Below are 14,193 nucleotides of genomic sequence, written 5' to 3' on the forward strand. Positions count from 1 at the left end.
ATGCCGGATGCATTCTTACACTTCATCCATCCAACTCGTATTCTATGGTTGAGATCTCCATCTAATTCTCCGTTCTCTTGCAAGATAGATTCTAGGTAGCGAAAACGGTCGCTTTTTGTGATCTTCGCTAGATTGCTCCGGTCATTAGTGTGGATAAGTATATAAATGGATAGAGATAGGAAAGCAAACACAAGATGTACGTGGTTCACCCATATTGGCTACGTCCACGGAATAGAAGAGTTCTCATTAATTATGAAGGGTTTACACAAGTACATAGGTTCAAGCTCTCCTTTAGTGAGTACAAGTGAATGATTTAGTACAAATGACATTAGGAAATATTGTGGGAGAATGATCTCGTAATCACGAAACTTCTAAGTATCGGAGTGTGGAGTCGTCTTGACTTGCCTTATCTGTCTCATAGGTAGATGTGGCATCTTCTCTGGAAGTACTCTTCCTCCATCCAGGGGTGGTATCTTTAACTGGTGGAGATGCACAAGGTAATGTATCAATTTCACTTAAAGCTTACTTGTAGTTTCAGGCTTGGTCAAGCGCGATACAAACCATGTAGTAGGAGTCCCCCAAGTCGCCGAGCTAGGGGGTCTGCTGAAAAAGGTGACAGACAAGGTAAGCAATCAGAGCTCCGACTGATTGTTCACCTTCTCCCCATCTTGCAGCAGCATGAAGGATAAAGAGAAGAAAAATGAGAAGAGATGATATGAGATACTTTTGCTTTTGAAGAAGTAACTTTCCACAGGCTTATTCTTGAACTGAGCTGGAGGGTTTTCTGGTTTCCTCCAGAGTATAAGGCCGACTGAAGAATTTGAGGGTCAAAACAAGTCCATCAAATCTAGAGTACGTTCCACCCTGCTGATATGGGATACTTTGCTTTTGACAGAGTAATGGATGTATCGGCACGTGTGCTGTTACGCTTGTCTCCACATGCTTCCTTGTATCCTTCGCACTTGCCCTATCTGTTCCTCAAGCAAATGCGGAATCTTCCCTGGAAACATAAGATGTTGAAGATGAGTACTCGAGAGCAATGCCAGGTAAGTAATCAGGTAAGGGGTTCCAGGCAGTCAGTTCCTGGCTGGAAGCTTGATTCCAAGTGCTGACTGATTGCTCTCTTTCTCCTTGTCTTGCAGGTAAGAACAAGGCCAAAGGAAAAGACAGGGAAAAAGCATGATATGGGATACTCTTGCTTTTAACCCTGATGATATGAGATATTCTTGCTCTAGTATAGCTTGTTTGCAGAGGTATTATCGGGGGGAAAGAAAGCTGAATATTTCGAAAGGCTTCGTTGGGAGTGCCCTCTCAGATATGATGAAGGGTTGAGCATTTTTGCAGGTCTGCCTGTCCGTTGGGGATGGAGGTCGACATATATAGGAATCTCCCTAACAAGTAGTAATGCTATTCCTTTACCCTGCTTGGTCATAGCACAGTAGTGGGAGCTGCCAGTTTCACATGTTTTAACTATGTCAGAGCACTTTGAAAAAGTGGTCTGTGGTATCTGGCTCTCGAGATTCGGAGAACGATGCCTCTTCGATTTTTGAGAAAGCAATCATGCTGGGGGTCTGGCTCTCGAGATTCAGAGAGCAGTGTCTCTTCGATTTTGAGGAAGTAATCATGTTGGGAGTCTGGCTCTCGAGATTCGGAGGGCGGTGCCTCTTCGATTTTGGAGCAAGCAATCTTGTTGGGAGTGTTGTCTCGAATGTGAGTAAAGGTTGGGCATGTTTGCTAGTCTACCTTGCCACGAAGCACAAAGGTTGACACACAGGGACTTTCCAATTATCCAGCAATGGTACTGTTCCTTTACCCTCTCTTCGATTTTGAGAAAGTAGTCATGTTGGGAGTCTGGCTCTCGAGATTCGGAGGACGGTGCCTCTTCGATTTTGGAGCAAGCAATCTTGTTGGGAGTGTTTTCTCGAATGTGAGTAAAGGTTGGGCATGTTTGCTAGTCTACCTTGCCACGAAGCACAGAGGTTGACACACAGGGACTTTTCAATTATCCAGCAGTGGTACTGTTCCTTTACCCTTGTGGGTAATAATATGGTAGCTATACCTTCAAAATTTATGTGTCTAAACTTTGTTAGTGCTGTTTCTTTGCTATTCTTTTACCTTTCTTGGTCAGAGCGATGTAGTGGGAGCTGCAAGCTTCACGTGCTCAACTTTGGCAGAGAACTTTGGCAAAGTTATCTGTGGTACCCATGAGCTATTGTTGCGTGTGGGAAGTGGGTGATTGAACAGTAAGATTCATGTGCTTTCTACTTCACCAGAAGTCTTCGACAGAATGCCCATAATTTCTGCAAAGCTGAGTGTGCGTGTGACAGGTGCTGACAAGGCTAGAAAAGTAGGTGCCTCTTCGATTTCTGAGATCGGCCCTCGTGGTCTCTGAGCAGCCCAGCTTTTGAGAAAGCGAGCGCCTCTTCGATTGATTCGGAGAATGATGCCTCATCGATTTTTGAGAAAGCAATCATGCTGGGGGTCTGGCTCTCGAAGATTCGGGGAGCAGTGTCTCTTCGATTTTTGAGAAAGTAATCATATTGGGAGTTTGGCTCTCAAGATTCGGAGGGCGGTGCCTCTTCGATTTTGGAGCAAGCAATCTTGTTGGGAGTGTTTTATCGAGTGTGAGTAAAGGTTGGGCATGTTTGCTAGTCTACCTTGCCATGAAGCACAGAAGTTGACACACAGGGACTTTCCAATTATCCAGCAATGGTACTGTTCCTTTACCCTCTCTTCGATTTTTAAGAAAGTAGTCATGTTGGGAGTCTGGCTCTCGAGATTCGAAGGACGGTGCCTCTTCGATTTTGGAGCAAGCAATCTTATTGGGAGTGTTTTCTCGAATGTGAGTAAAGGTTGGGCATGTTTGCTAGTCTACCTTGCCACGAAGCACAGAGGTTGACACACAGGGACTTTCCAATTATCCAGCAGTGGTACTGTTCCTTTACCCTTGTGGGTAATAATATGGTAGCTAGACCTTCAAAATTTATGGGTCTAAACTTTGTTAATGTTGTTTCTTTGCTATTCTTTTACCCTTCTTGGTCAGAGCGATGTAATGGGAGCTGCAAGATTCACGTGCTCAACTTTGGCAGAGAACTTTGGCAAAGTTTTCTGTGGTACCCATGAGCTATTGTTGCGTGTGGGAAGTGGGTGATTGAACAGTAAGATTCATGTGTTTTCTACTTCCCCAGAAGTCTTCGACAAAATGCCCATAATTTCCGCAAAGCTGAGTGTGCGTGTGACAGGTGCTGACAAGGCTGGAAAAGTAGGTGCCTCTTCGATTTCTGAGATCGGCCCTCGTGGTCTCTGGGGAGCCCAGCTTTTGAGAAAGCGAGCGCCTCTTCGATTTCTGAGATCAGCCTTCGTGGTCTTTGAGCAGCCCAACTTTTGAGAAAGCAAACGCCTCTTCGATTTCTGAGATCAACCCTCGTGATCTCTAAGCAGCCCAGCTTTTGAGAAAGCAAACGCCTCTTCGATTTCTGAGCAGGCGCCTCTTCGATTTCTGAGGCTCCGTCGAGTGCAGATTTTTATAAGGGCTGGCATTAAGTTCCAAAGCACACTTGAATCTCCACCAGTAGAAGCTTCATTCTTGCACTTCTAAGATCTTGATTTGTCCGACCTCTTCTCTCTTCAACACCTTTGAAAATGTCTGGCCCCTCCGACCGTCGTTTTGACTTGAACCTTGTTGAAGAGGCAGCCCCGCCTTCTCCAGACAACATATGGCGCCCATCCTTCGTCTCCCCTACTGGTCCTCTTACCGTTGGGGATTCCGTGATGAAGAATGATATGACCGCTGCGGTGGTGGCCAGGAACCTTCTCACTCCCAAAGATAACAGACTACTTTCCAAACGGTCTGATGAGTTAGCTGTTAAGGATTCGCTGGCTCTCAGTGTTCAGTGTGCAGGTTCTGTGTCTAATATGGCCCAACGCCTATTTGCTCGAACCCGCCAAGTTGAATCATTGGCGGCTGAAGTGATGAGTCTCAAACAGGAGATTAGAGGGCTCAAGCATGAGAATAAACAGTTGCACCGGCTCGCACATGACTATGCTACAAACATGAAGAGGAAGCTTGACCAGATGAAGGAAACTGATGGTCAAGTTTTACTTGATCATCAGAGATTTGTGGGTTTGTTCCAAAGGCATTTATTGCCTTCGTCTTCTGGGACTGTACCGCGTAATGAAGCTCCAAATGATCAACCTCTGATGCCTCCTCCTTCTAGGGTTCTGTCCAGTACTGAGGCTCCAAATGATCCCCCTCCGGTGCCTTCTCTTTCTAGGGCTCTACCGACTGCTGAGACTTCTCCTAAGCAACCTTTGTGAAGGCTCCCTCTTGTGTGTTTATTTTGACTCATGTATATGTACATATTTGTAGCTTATCGGGGATATCAATAAATAAGCTTTCCTTCATTTCAACGTATTGTGTTAAATACACCAAAGCCTTCTTCGCTAAGTTCTTTGAATTTTCTTTTGTTGAAGCTTGTATGTTGAAGCTTTCTGAGTGGAGCATGTAGGTTGGGGTAGTGTTCCCTTAATTTTCCGAGTGAGGAAAACTTCTCGGTTGGAGACTTGGAAAATCCAAGTCACTGAGTGGGATCGGCTATATGGATCTTAGAACGCCATTGTGCTCGATCCTGTGTCATGTCCTTCGTTAGATCCAAGTACTCTAAGTCTTTTCTTAGAGTCTCTTCCAAAGTTTTCCTAGGTCTTCCTCTACCCCTTCGGCCTTGAACCTCTGTCCCATAGTCGCATCTTCTAATCGGAGCGTAAGTAGGCCTTCTTTGCACATGTCCAAACCACCGTAACCGATTTTCTCTCATTTTTCCTTCAATTTCGGCTACTCCTACTTTACCCCGGATATCCTCATTCCTAATCTTATCCTTTCTCGTGTGCCCACACATCCAACGAAGCATCCTCATCTCCGCTACACCCATTTTGTGTACGTGTTGATGTTTCACCGCCCAACATTCTGTGCCATACAGAATCGCCGGCCTTATTGCCGTCCTATAAAATTTTCCCTTGAGCTTCAGTGGCATACGGCGGTCACATAACACGCCGGATGCACTCTTCCACTTCATCCATCCAGCTTGTATTCTATGGTTGAGATCTCCATCTAATTCTCCGTTCTTTTGCAAGATAGATCCTAGGTAACGAAAACGGTCACTCTTTGGTATTTCTTGATCTCCCATCCTCACCCCTAACTCGTTTTGGCCTCCATTTGCACTGAACTTGCACTCCATATATTCTGTCTTTGATCGGCTTAGGCGAAGACCTTTAGATTCCAACACTTCTCTCCAAAGGTTAAGCTTTGCATTTACCCCTTCCTGAGTTTCATCTATCAACACTATATCGTCTGCGAAAAGCATACACCAAGGAATATCATCTTGAATATGTCCTGTTAACTCATCCATTACCAACGCAAAAAGTTAAGGACTTAAGGATGAGCCTTGATGTAATCCTACAGTTATGGGAAAGCTTTCGGTTTGTCCTTCATGAGTTCTTACGGCAGTCTTTGCTCCTTCATACATATCCTTTATAGCTTGGATATATGCTACTCGTACTCCTTTCTTCTCTAAAATCCTCCAAAGAATGTCTCTTGGGACCCTATCATACGCTTTTTCCAAATCTATAAAGACCATGTGTAAATCCTTTTTCCCATCTCTATATCTTTCCATCAATCTTCGTAAGAGATAGATTGCCTCCATGGTTGAGCGCCCTGGCATGAACCCGAATTGGTTGTCCGAAACCCGTGTCTCTTGCCTCAATCTATGCTCAATGACTCTCTCCCAGAGCTTCATTGTATGACTCATTAGCTTAATACCCCTATAGTTCATGCAATTTTGTACGTCGCCCTTATTCTTGTAGATAGGCACCAAAGTGCTCGTTCGCCACTCATTTGGCATCTTCTTCGTTTTCAAAATCCTATTGAAAAGGTCAGTGAGCCATGTTATACCTGTCTCTCCCAAAAGTTTCCACACTTCGATTGGTATATCGTCTGGGCCTATTGCTTTTTTATGCTTCATCTTCTTCAAAGCTACAACCACTTCTTCCTTCCGGATTCGACGATAAAAAGAGTAGTTTCTACACTCTTCTGAGTTACTCAACTCCCCTAAAGAAGCACTCATTTCATGTCCTTCATTGAAAAGATTATGAAAATAACCTCTCCATCTGTCTTTAACCGCGTTCTCTGTAGCAAGAACCTTTCCATCCTCATCCTTGATGCACCTCACTTGGTTTAGTTCCCTTGTCTTCTTTTCCCTTGCTCTAGATAGTTTATAGATATCCAACTCTCCTTCTTTGGTATCTAGTCGTTTATACATATCGTCGTAAGCCGCTAACTTAGATTCTCTGACAGCTTTCTTCGCCTCTTGCTTCGCTTTTCTATACCTTTCACCATTTTCATCGGTCCTCTCCTTGTATAAGGCTTTACAACATTCCTTCTTAGCCTTCACCTTTGTTTGTACCTCCTCATTCCACCACCAAGATTCCTTTTGGTGTGGGGCAAAGCCCTTGGACTCTCCTAATACCTCTTTTGCTACTTTTCGGATACAACTAGCCATGGAATCCCACATTTGGCTAGCATCCCCCTCTCTATCCCACACACATTGGGTGATTACCTTCTCTTTGAAAATGGCTTGTTTTTCTTCTTTTAGATTCCACCATCTAGTCCTTGGGCACTTCCAAGTCTTGTTCTTTTGTCTTACTCTTTTGATATGTACATCCATCACCAACAAGCGATGTTGATTAGCCACGCTCTCTCCTGGTATAACTTTGCAATCCTTACAAGTTATACGATCCCCTTTCCTCATTAGAAGAAAATCTATTTGTGTTTTTGACGACCCACTCTTGTAGGTGATCACATGTTCTTCTCTCTTCTTAAAGAAGGTGTTGGCTAAGAAGAGATCATATGCCATTGCAAAATCCAAGATAGCTTCCCCATCCTCGTTTCTCTCCCCAAAACCATGGCCACCATGAAAACCTCCATAGTTGCCTGTCTCCCTGCCCACGTGTCCATTTAAATCTCCTCCTATAAATAACTTCTCCATCTGAGCAATTCCTTGCACCAAGTCTCCAAGATCTTCCCAAAATTTCTCCTTCGAACTCGTATCCAACCCTACTTGAGGTGCGTACGCACTAATCACATTGATAAGTTCTTGTCCTATTACAATCTTGATTGCCATGATTCTATCTCCTACCCTCTTGACATCTACAACATCTTGTACCAAGGTCTTGTCCACGATGATGCCAACACCGTTTCTCGTTCTATTTGTGCCCGAATACCAAAGTTTAAACCCTGAGTTTTCTAGATCCTTTGCCTTACTACCAACCCACTTAGTTTCTTGTAGGCACATAATATTTATCCTTCTCCTCACCATAACTTCCACTACTTCCATAGATTTTCCTGTTAAAGTTCCTATATTCCACGTTCCTAAACGCATTTTGCTCTCTTGAACTCTACCATTCTGTCCTAGCTTCTTCACCCTCCCCCGTCTAATAGGATCAAAGTACTTCTTTTGTGTGTCCCGGGTAAAGTTGATAGGAGCATATGCTCCCAAACAACTTTGAGTGGAGTCGTTCGAAAAGAAGTTTCTATGGCCCCCTTGCTCATTTAACACTGCATCCGGGTGCCGATGGAGATACAGCGACCCTTGCTCACTTATCACTGTGCTCGGGCCACACAGCGCGCCACTTACGGGTGACGCCCTAGCTTTAGCGCGATTTTGTTCTGGATTCATTTTCATAAGGATTCGACGTGATCATGGAGTGCCGGCTGTCGACTACCTGACGCCCTCCCCCTCCTCCTTTATCCGGTCTTGGGACCGGCCATGTAAGACATAGGCGGAGTTTTAACAAGTCAAACAAGAACCCAAAAATCCACCCTTTGGATTTGGCCGAAAATCCCCAAAGTCATGGCACCAAATTTTAGCTCAAATATTCATGCTCATATGAACTACATTTACAAAATTTGAGATGGCAAATTTTCTAACAAAATTTACATTCAAAGAAACAAGAATAAAGCTTGTAACATATTACAACTTTTAAATCACAAACTATGAACTACAAAACCCAAAAGGATTCACCAACTACTAGACCTAGGCTCTGATACCACTTGAAGGATTATTTTGTGAAAACATGTTCATTTAAGCAACATCAATAAGCATGCAATTAACAATTAAAGGCGGAATCATGCTTGCATGCACTTAAAAACAAAACATTAACCATGAAATTCAAAGCCTAGTAGATTGGTGAACCAAAACTCAACTCAAAACATAGTGAGTTGAAATTTATACCTTTGTAGATTCCTCTTTGCATAAGCAAAGGCTAATCACCCAAAGAGAGGGCCTTCATTCCTTGCATCTTAAATCTATGGATTTGGATGGAAGAATAGGTTTCTCCAAGTTCCCAAAATTGAGAACCTCTAAGTCTCTTCACCAAGGAGAGATTGGAGAAGAAATGAGTGACCTTGGAGTAGTGGGATTGCAAGATGCACCCCCCAAGGTGGCCGGCCTCTTTAGAGAGAAAATGGAGAGACAAGTTCTCACCAATTTTCTCCAAAAGAAAAACCCTTAATGAATTTTGGCTATAAAGTCATATTTATACCTTTATTCATTTGAGTGGCAAACTTGTAAATAAGTCCAAGTTCACTACCCTAAACAATATGGCCGGCCATTAGGATATTTTGAACTAATTGTGCCTTTGTGAATCATTATTCATTAAGTTGTCATACAACTTAAGTTAATGGGCTTGACGTTCGAAGCCCATTGGGCCTTAAGGTCCAAAACTATCCCGAGGGCTTTAACGAACTTATTCGTTTGATTAATTAACATATTAATTAATCCTTGCCATAAATAAATGATTAAACCATTTAATCATTCTTACTCATCTCCATTGTTTCTTCAATCTCCTCCTTACACGGTGTGCGATCCATTAGGTTCCTTTTAGCGAGGCAGTGAACGATTAAAACCATTTTACATCGATTGTGAATTGAAACTTAATTTCAATTCTCCCTTTAGTGATTACACACGTTTAGGGCTTCCACAAACCATGAGTGACACCTTGCAGCATATCATGGTTACCCAAGCTAATCAGAAGAGGTAGAGAAAACCTATTCAGTTTGGGATTACAAATGCAATACGGTCTTTCTCTAATCTAATACTCCTGACCACATTGTTTGGTTTGATAGTTTATTTATTCATGTCTACTATCCAATGTGATTCGTGTGCTTATATGATTTCCTTGAATGTGATTTAGAACGAACTTTCTAAATCTCATTCATACTCTGGCTAGAGATTCTAAATCATATCATAGAGTATTCTCCCTCAAACGGTTTGAAGGTTAGAGATCCCTTGTTGCGCATTCACTTGCCTCCATGACTAAGTGGCTTAACCCCAACGATGCCGTGGACACCCCGATGGGGTGACTTTGACATAATCAAAGATCAAGGACTTAACCACAAGACAACTGTGATGCCTCAGGTCAAAGAACTAATTTGCATTATCCCAAACATGAGTTCTCATGTGACATGAGTATGAGAACTCTTCGTTGATCGCGTTCAGTGAACTCATTCTCTACTGAGCACCTACGTACTTGTCTTGATGTCACACACACCAATGACTCGAGACTAGTCACTCTCCCTTAGAGAAGACATAGCACGTACCGATCTTGACGGACTGTCAATGCCCAATTGGCAATCCTATGATCAGGAACATTTAGGATGTGTCTACGAAAGAATGGTCTCATGAATCTAACTTCATTAGATTACATTCTTCCAATCACATATTCCTTGGACTTTATCGTTTAAGCATATAACATTTATATGAGACGGCTCAAACAATAATCTTTGCCCTTTATAGTTAAACTAGATTAGTTTAACATGTAAAATGTCCGTAAAGTATCATCATATGATTGGCTTTAGGGCACATTTGCAACAAGCACACCTAATACCGCAGCCAAAGCTGAGGCACCCAGATTACAAGCCCACGAAGAACACGGGAATGTTTTGCTGCTACCACGAGCATAACGGCTATGACGGCAAGAAGTGTATCACCCTTCGTGATCATATTGAAGTTTTGGCACGGGAAGGAAAAATTGATCAATTCCTCCTTCACCCTCCAAGGGGTAACCGTAACCAACGCCAAGTGAATGTGATATATTCCATAAGTGGTGGCACACCCATATCTAAATCATCCAATAGGGCCATGAAAAATAGCGAACGAGCTTTAAGGTCTGGCCACCAAGTGTTTCACGTGAAAGACATCAGGGGAGTTAAGTATCAAAACCCTAACTGGGATCCAATATGTTTCTACCCTGAGGAAGAAAGGGGTATCATCTACCCTCACAACGACCCACTGATCGTGGAAGCTCACATAGCCAACTTTGAAGTACGATGAATCCTGGTAGACATGAGGGCACTTAATGTAGCTAAACACTTGCTCGATCAATATCATGTTTGCTGAAGCTTTCAGGGCACTTAATGTAGCTAAACATTTGCTCGATCGCTCGATTTCCCATTTGATAAGCTTCTCCGGTGATATCGTGCAACCTTTGGGGAGCATACACTTACCTTTCACCATTGGTACAGGCCCTTACACAGCTACCATTACCACTAACTTCCTGGTGGTTGATTGCCCAACGACATACAATGTCATATTCAGACTCACAGGCATCAACGATCTCAAGGCCATGGTATCCACACATATGTTGTTGATGAAATTTACAACCCCCTATGGCAATGGTTACATTAGAGGAAATCAACTTAGTGCACAATCATGTTACAACACTTCGGTCAAGCAACAGCACCTGCCTGTGCCCAAGGAAACCCTTTCTATACATGACCAAGTCATAAAGACCAACCCAGACGAAGCTAACTTGGATCTTCATGGTGGCAACAGTTAACCCGACGATCCTTGAGATGACTCTTTCACCCAGCAAGCACAACCCGCTGAAGATTTGGAGAATGTCTCTATCTCAAAAGATTATCCGGATCGCATGGTGAAGATTGGCAGCACCTTGTCACCACCCATTCAATTGACATTGATCTCTTTTTTGCAAGAGAACATTAAGGTCTTCGCTTGGTCATACAAGGACATGCCAGGCATCTCTCCCGATATCATCTGTCATCGCTTAAATATTGACCCCAAGACCAATCCGGTGAGACAGAAGCAAAGATCTTATGACGCTGAATGGTACGAGGCAACGAAGGCAGAAGTTGAAAAACTCAAAGGCATAAGCTTCGTCCGTGAAATCAATTATCCAACGTGGGTAGCAAATGTTGTCCTTGTTAAGAAGAATCCGACCAAGGAAAGTCTCCAGCTCCAAAAGGTCTTGTGGAGAATGTGTGTCAATTACACTGACCTAAACAAAGGATGCCCGAATGATAGCTTTCCTCTTCCTCTCATAGACAGACATATAGATTTTACGGCAAGGTGTGAACTTCTGAACTTCATGGATGCTTACTTAGGATACAACCAAAACCTCATGAACCCTCCAGACTAAGAACACACGGCCTTCACTACTGACAGGGGACTATATTGCTATAAAGTCATTCCCTTCGGCCTAAAGAATGCAGAAGCAACTTATCAGAGACTGGTTAATTCAATGTTCACCGAACAGATTGGGAAAAGCATGGAAGTTTACGTTGATGATATGCTAGTCAAGAGCAAACATGCTGACCAACACATCACCAACCTATCTGAAACTTTCACCATTATGAAGAGGTATCGAATGAGGTTGAACCCCAACAAATGTGCCTTCGACGTAGGCTCTAGCAAATTCTTAGGCTTTATGATAAACTAACAAGGCATTGAGGCTAATCCCGAGAAGATCAAAGCAATCCTTGACATGAAGGAACCGGTAACTTCAAAAGACATCCAAAGCCTTACTGGCAAGGTGGCAGCCTTAACTAGTTCATCTCTAAGGCCATAGACAGATGTGCTCTTTTCTTCAAAGCACTTAAGGGAAGTAAGAAGTACATTACATGGACTAATGAATGTGCTGGGGCATTCAAGAACCTCAAAGACTACATAAGTAAAGCCCATCTGCTTTCTAAACTTGAGGTTGGTGACACTCTCATTATCTATCTGTCGGTATCGGCTTCAGCAATAAGTTTCGTTCTCATTCGAAATGATGGTAATGTCGAACAACCTGTCTACTACGCTAGCAAGGCCTTACAAGATACAGAGACACGATACTCCAACATTGAGAAATTGGCTCTAGCATTGGTCATGTCTGCTCGAAAACTTCGCCCTTACTTCCAAGCACACTTCATCATCGTGCTTACTGATGTGAAAATTACTTGACACACAAATTAAACCCTATTGATGACAATTGTAGTAATGATGTAAGTAGGGATCGTTCTAGACAGGGGATTAACTAGGGATGCTAATCAACAAATATAAGACTCAAAAACACTAAACTAGACTTTATAAACTCAAAACTAACTTAAAACACTCAAAATAACAATAAAAAAGGTTCAATTCTAGACCTAACAAGTGATTTGGACGAAAATATAACTTTAAAAGACTCAAAAGATTTAAAGGAAACAAGTTTTGACTCTAAAAGCAAGACTTAAAAGCAAGGGGTTTTGTTTTGACGAAAATTGAACTTTAAAACTTTAAACTTTGAAAATAAACTTAAAACAAAATAGATTGTGATGAAATAGAATGATGAGAAACTAGTTAGAGGGTTCCTTATCCACACATGAACATATGCATATAATTTGATTCCCAGTTATGACTTCAACAAATGATGAATGACAATGTTCCAAGTTAATTAGGTCCGCTTAAATTAACTCTTAGATTTCCCTAGATTCATTGGATTGAATGGAATACGCATTACAACCAAATTATTCCTCATCAAAGTCCTTAACAATGGAATACGCATGATAGAGACATTCAACAAAGATCATTAAGTTCAACGGAAATCATAAACATTGACTAGGCATTCATAACTATGGAATACGCATGTTAATCCAGCCTAAGGTTTACTTAAACACAATCGTGACTAGCGATCTTTACTACTTATGAATATAAGTTCATAACGATTAGGTGAAATTCCCTTATATCCTAGCATCAAGTTTAGGCATGCAAATTAAGTGTCGACCCTCAACCCACATACATAAACAAGTTCTTAATCAAAACAGAAAAGTAAACCACATCTAAAGTTCATGAATTCATAACTGGAGTAAAACAAATCATAACCAACATATGTCCATGGCTTCAAATTTGCCTCTAACTAAAAAGAAATTAGTTCCACATGTTTAACATAATTGAACAGCAAGTTAAATTAAACATGAACATAGAATTAAAAGAAGAAAGAATTCCAAACACTCTAATAGTTGCAGATTGCATAAGCACGGCACTACTCCTCCTCTCCTCCTCCTCTCCTTCAATGGTGGCGGCACAAGGTGGTTATGGTGGTTGAATGGTTGGTTATATGGAGGAATGGATGGGGAAGGTTTAGATATGTAGGGAGAGGCAAGGGAAGGCTTGGAGAATGGTTAATTTCTGGATGATTTGAATGAGGTTGCTGCCATGGTATTTATAGGAAAAGGATGGACTTGTTTAACACAAAATTCTGGTGGAATTGAGTAGGTGAGCACGGCAAATAGTGGGAATTGTTGGTGGGTTAGGTATTGAGTCATCCATTCACATGTCATGGTGAGTTAAGCATTGCATCATCCACTCACATGTCATGGTGATTTAAGCATTGCATCATCACTCAAATTTCTGGTGAAAGTGAATCAATGCCCACGGCATTGAAGAATTTCTTGGTTTTGAGTGAAGTTTTGGTCAATCCTTCTAGAAATTTATCCCTTCTTGCAACTTGTATTTGTTTCACCAGATTTTTAGCATGTTCATAGCCTCTTTTGTCTTCAAATTCGTCCATCCTCATGCCTCCATGCGTGCACAATCCAATCTTGGCCCAAAAATGCTCTAGAATGTTCCAAATTGCTTCTTTTTGCATACTTTGACACTAAAACCTGAAATTGCACGAAAATAACTTTAAACACTATAATTATCATAGTTTAGTTAATTAAAAGCAAGAAAACAAGCTAACTAAGTCGTATAAATATGCTCCTATCAATTTCCCCCACACTTAGCTTTTGCTAGTCCTCGAGCAAAATAAAACAAACAAAACATAACCTAACCTTCCAACATTTGCTACAGGGATTTCCAACGATACATAACATGCCAAAGA

General features: G+C 42.0%; 1 protein-coding gene across 1 annotated transcript; it reads right to left on the bottom strand.

Annotated features, from left to right (window-relative positions):
- Positions 1–4,381: 4,381 nt before the first annotated feature.
- On the bottom strand, positions 4,382–10,679 carry LOC126625489 (uncharacterized). Its single transcript, XM_050294571.1, has 2 exons — positions 10,636–10,679; positions 4,382–5,175 (listed from the first exon to the last, which is right to left on the bottom strand). Exons 1-2 carry the CDS (start codon positions 10,677–10,679, stop codon positions 4,578–4,580), a joined length of 642 nt encoding a protein of 213 aa, XP_050150528.1. The 3' UTR covers positions 4,382–4,577.
- Between the last annotated feature and the right edge of the window lie 3,514 nt (positions 10,680–14,193).

Source organism: Malus sylvestris, chromosome 6 (genome assembly GCF_916048215.2).
Source record: "Malus sylvestris chromosome 6, drMalSylv7.2, whole genome shotgun sequence".
NCBI lineage: Eukaryota > Viridiplantae > Streptophyta > Magnoliopsida > Rosales > Rosaceae > Malus > Malus sylvestris.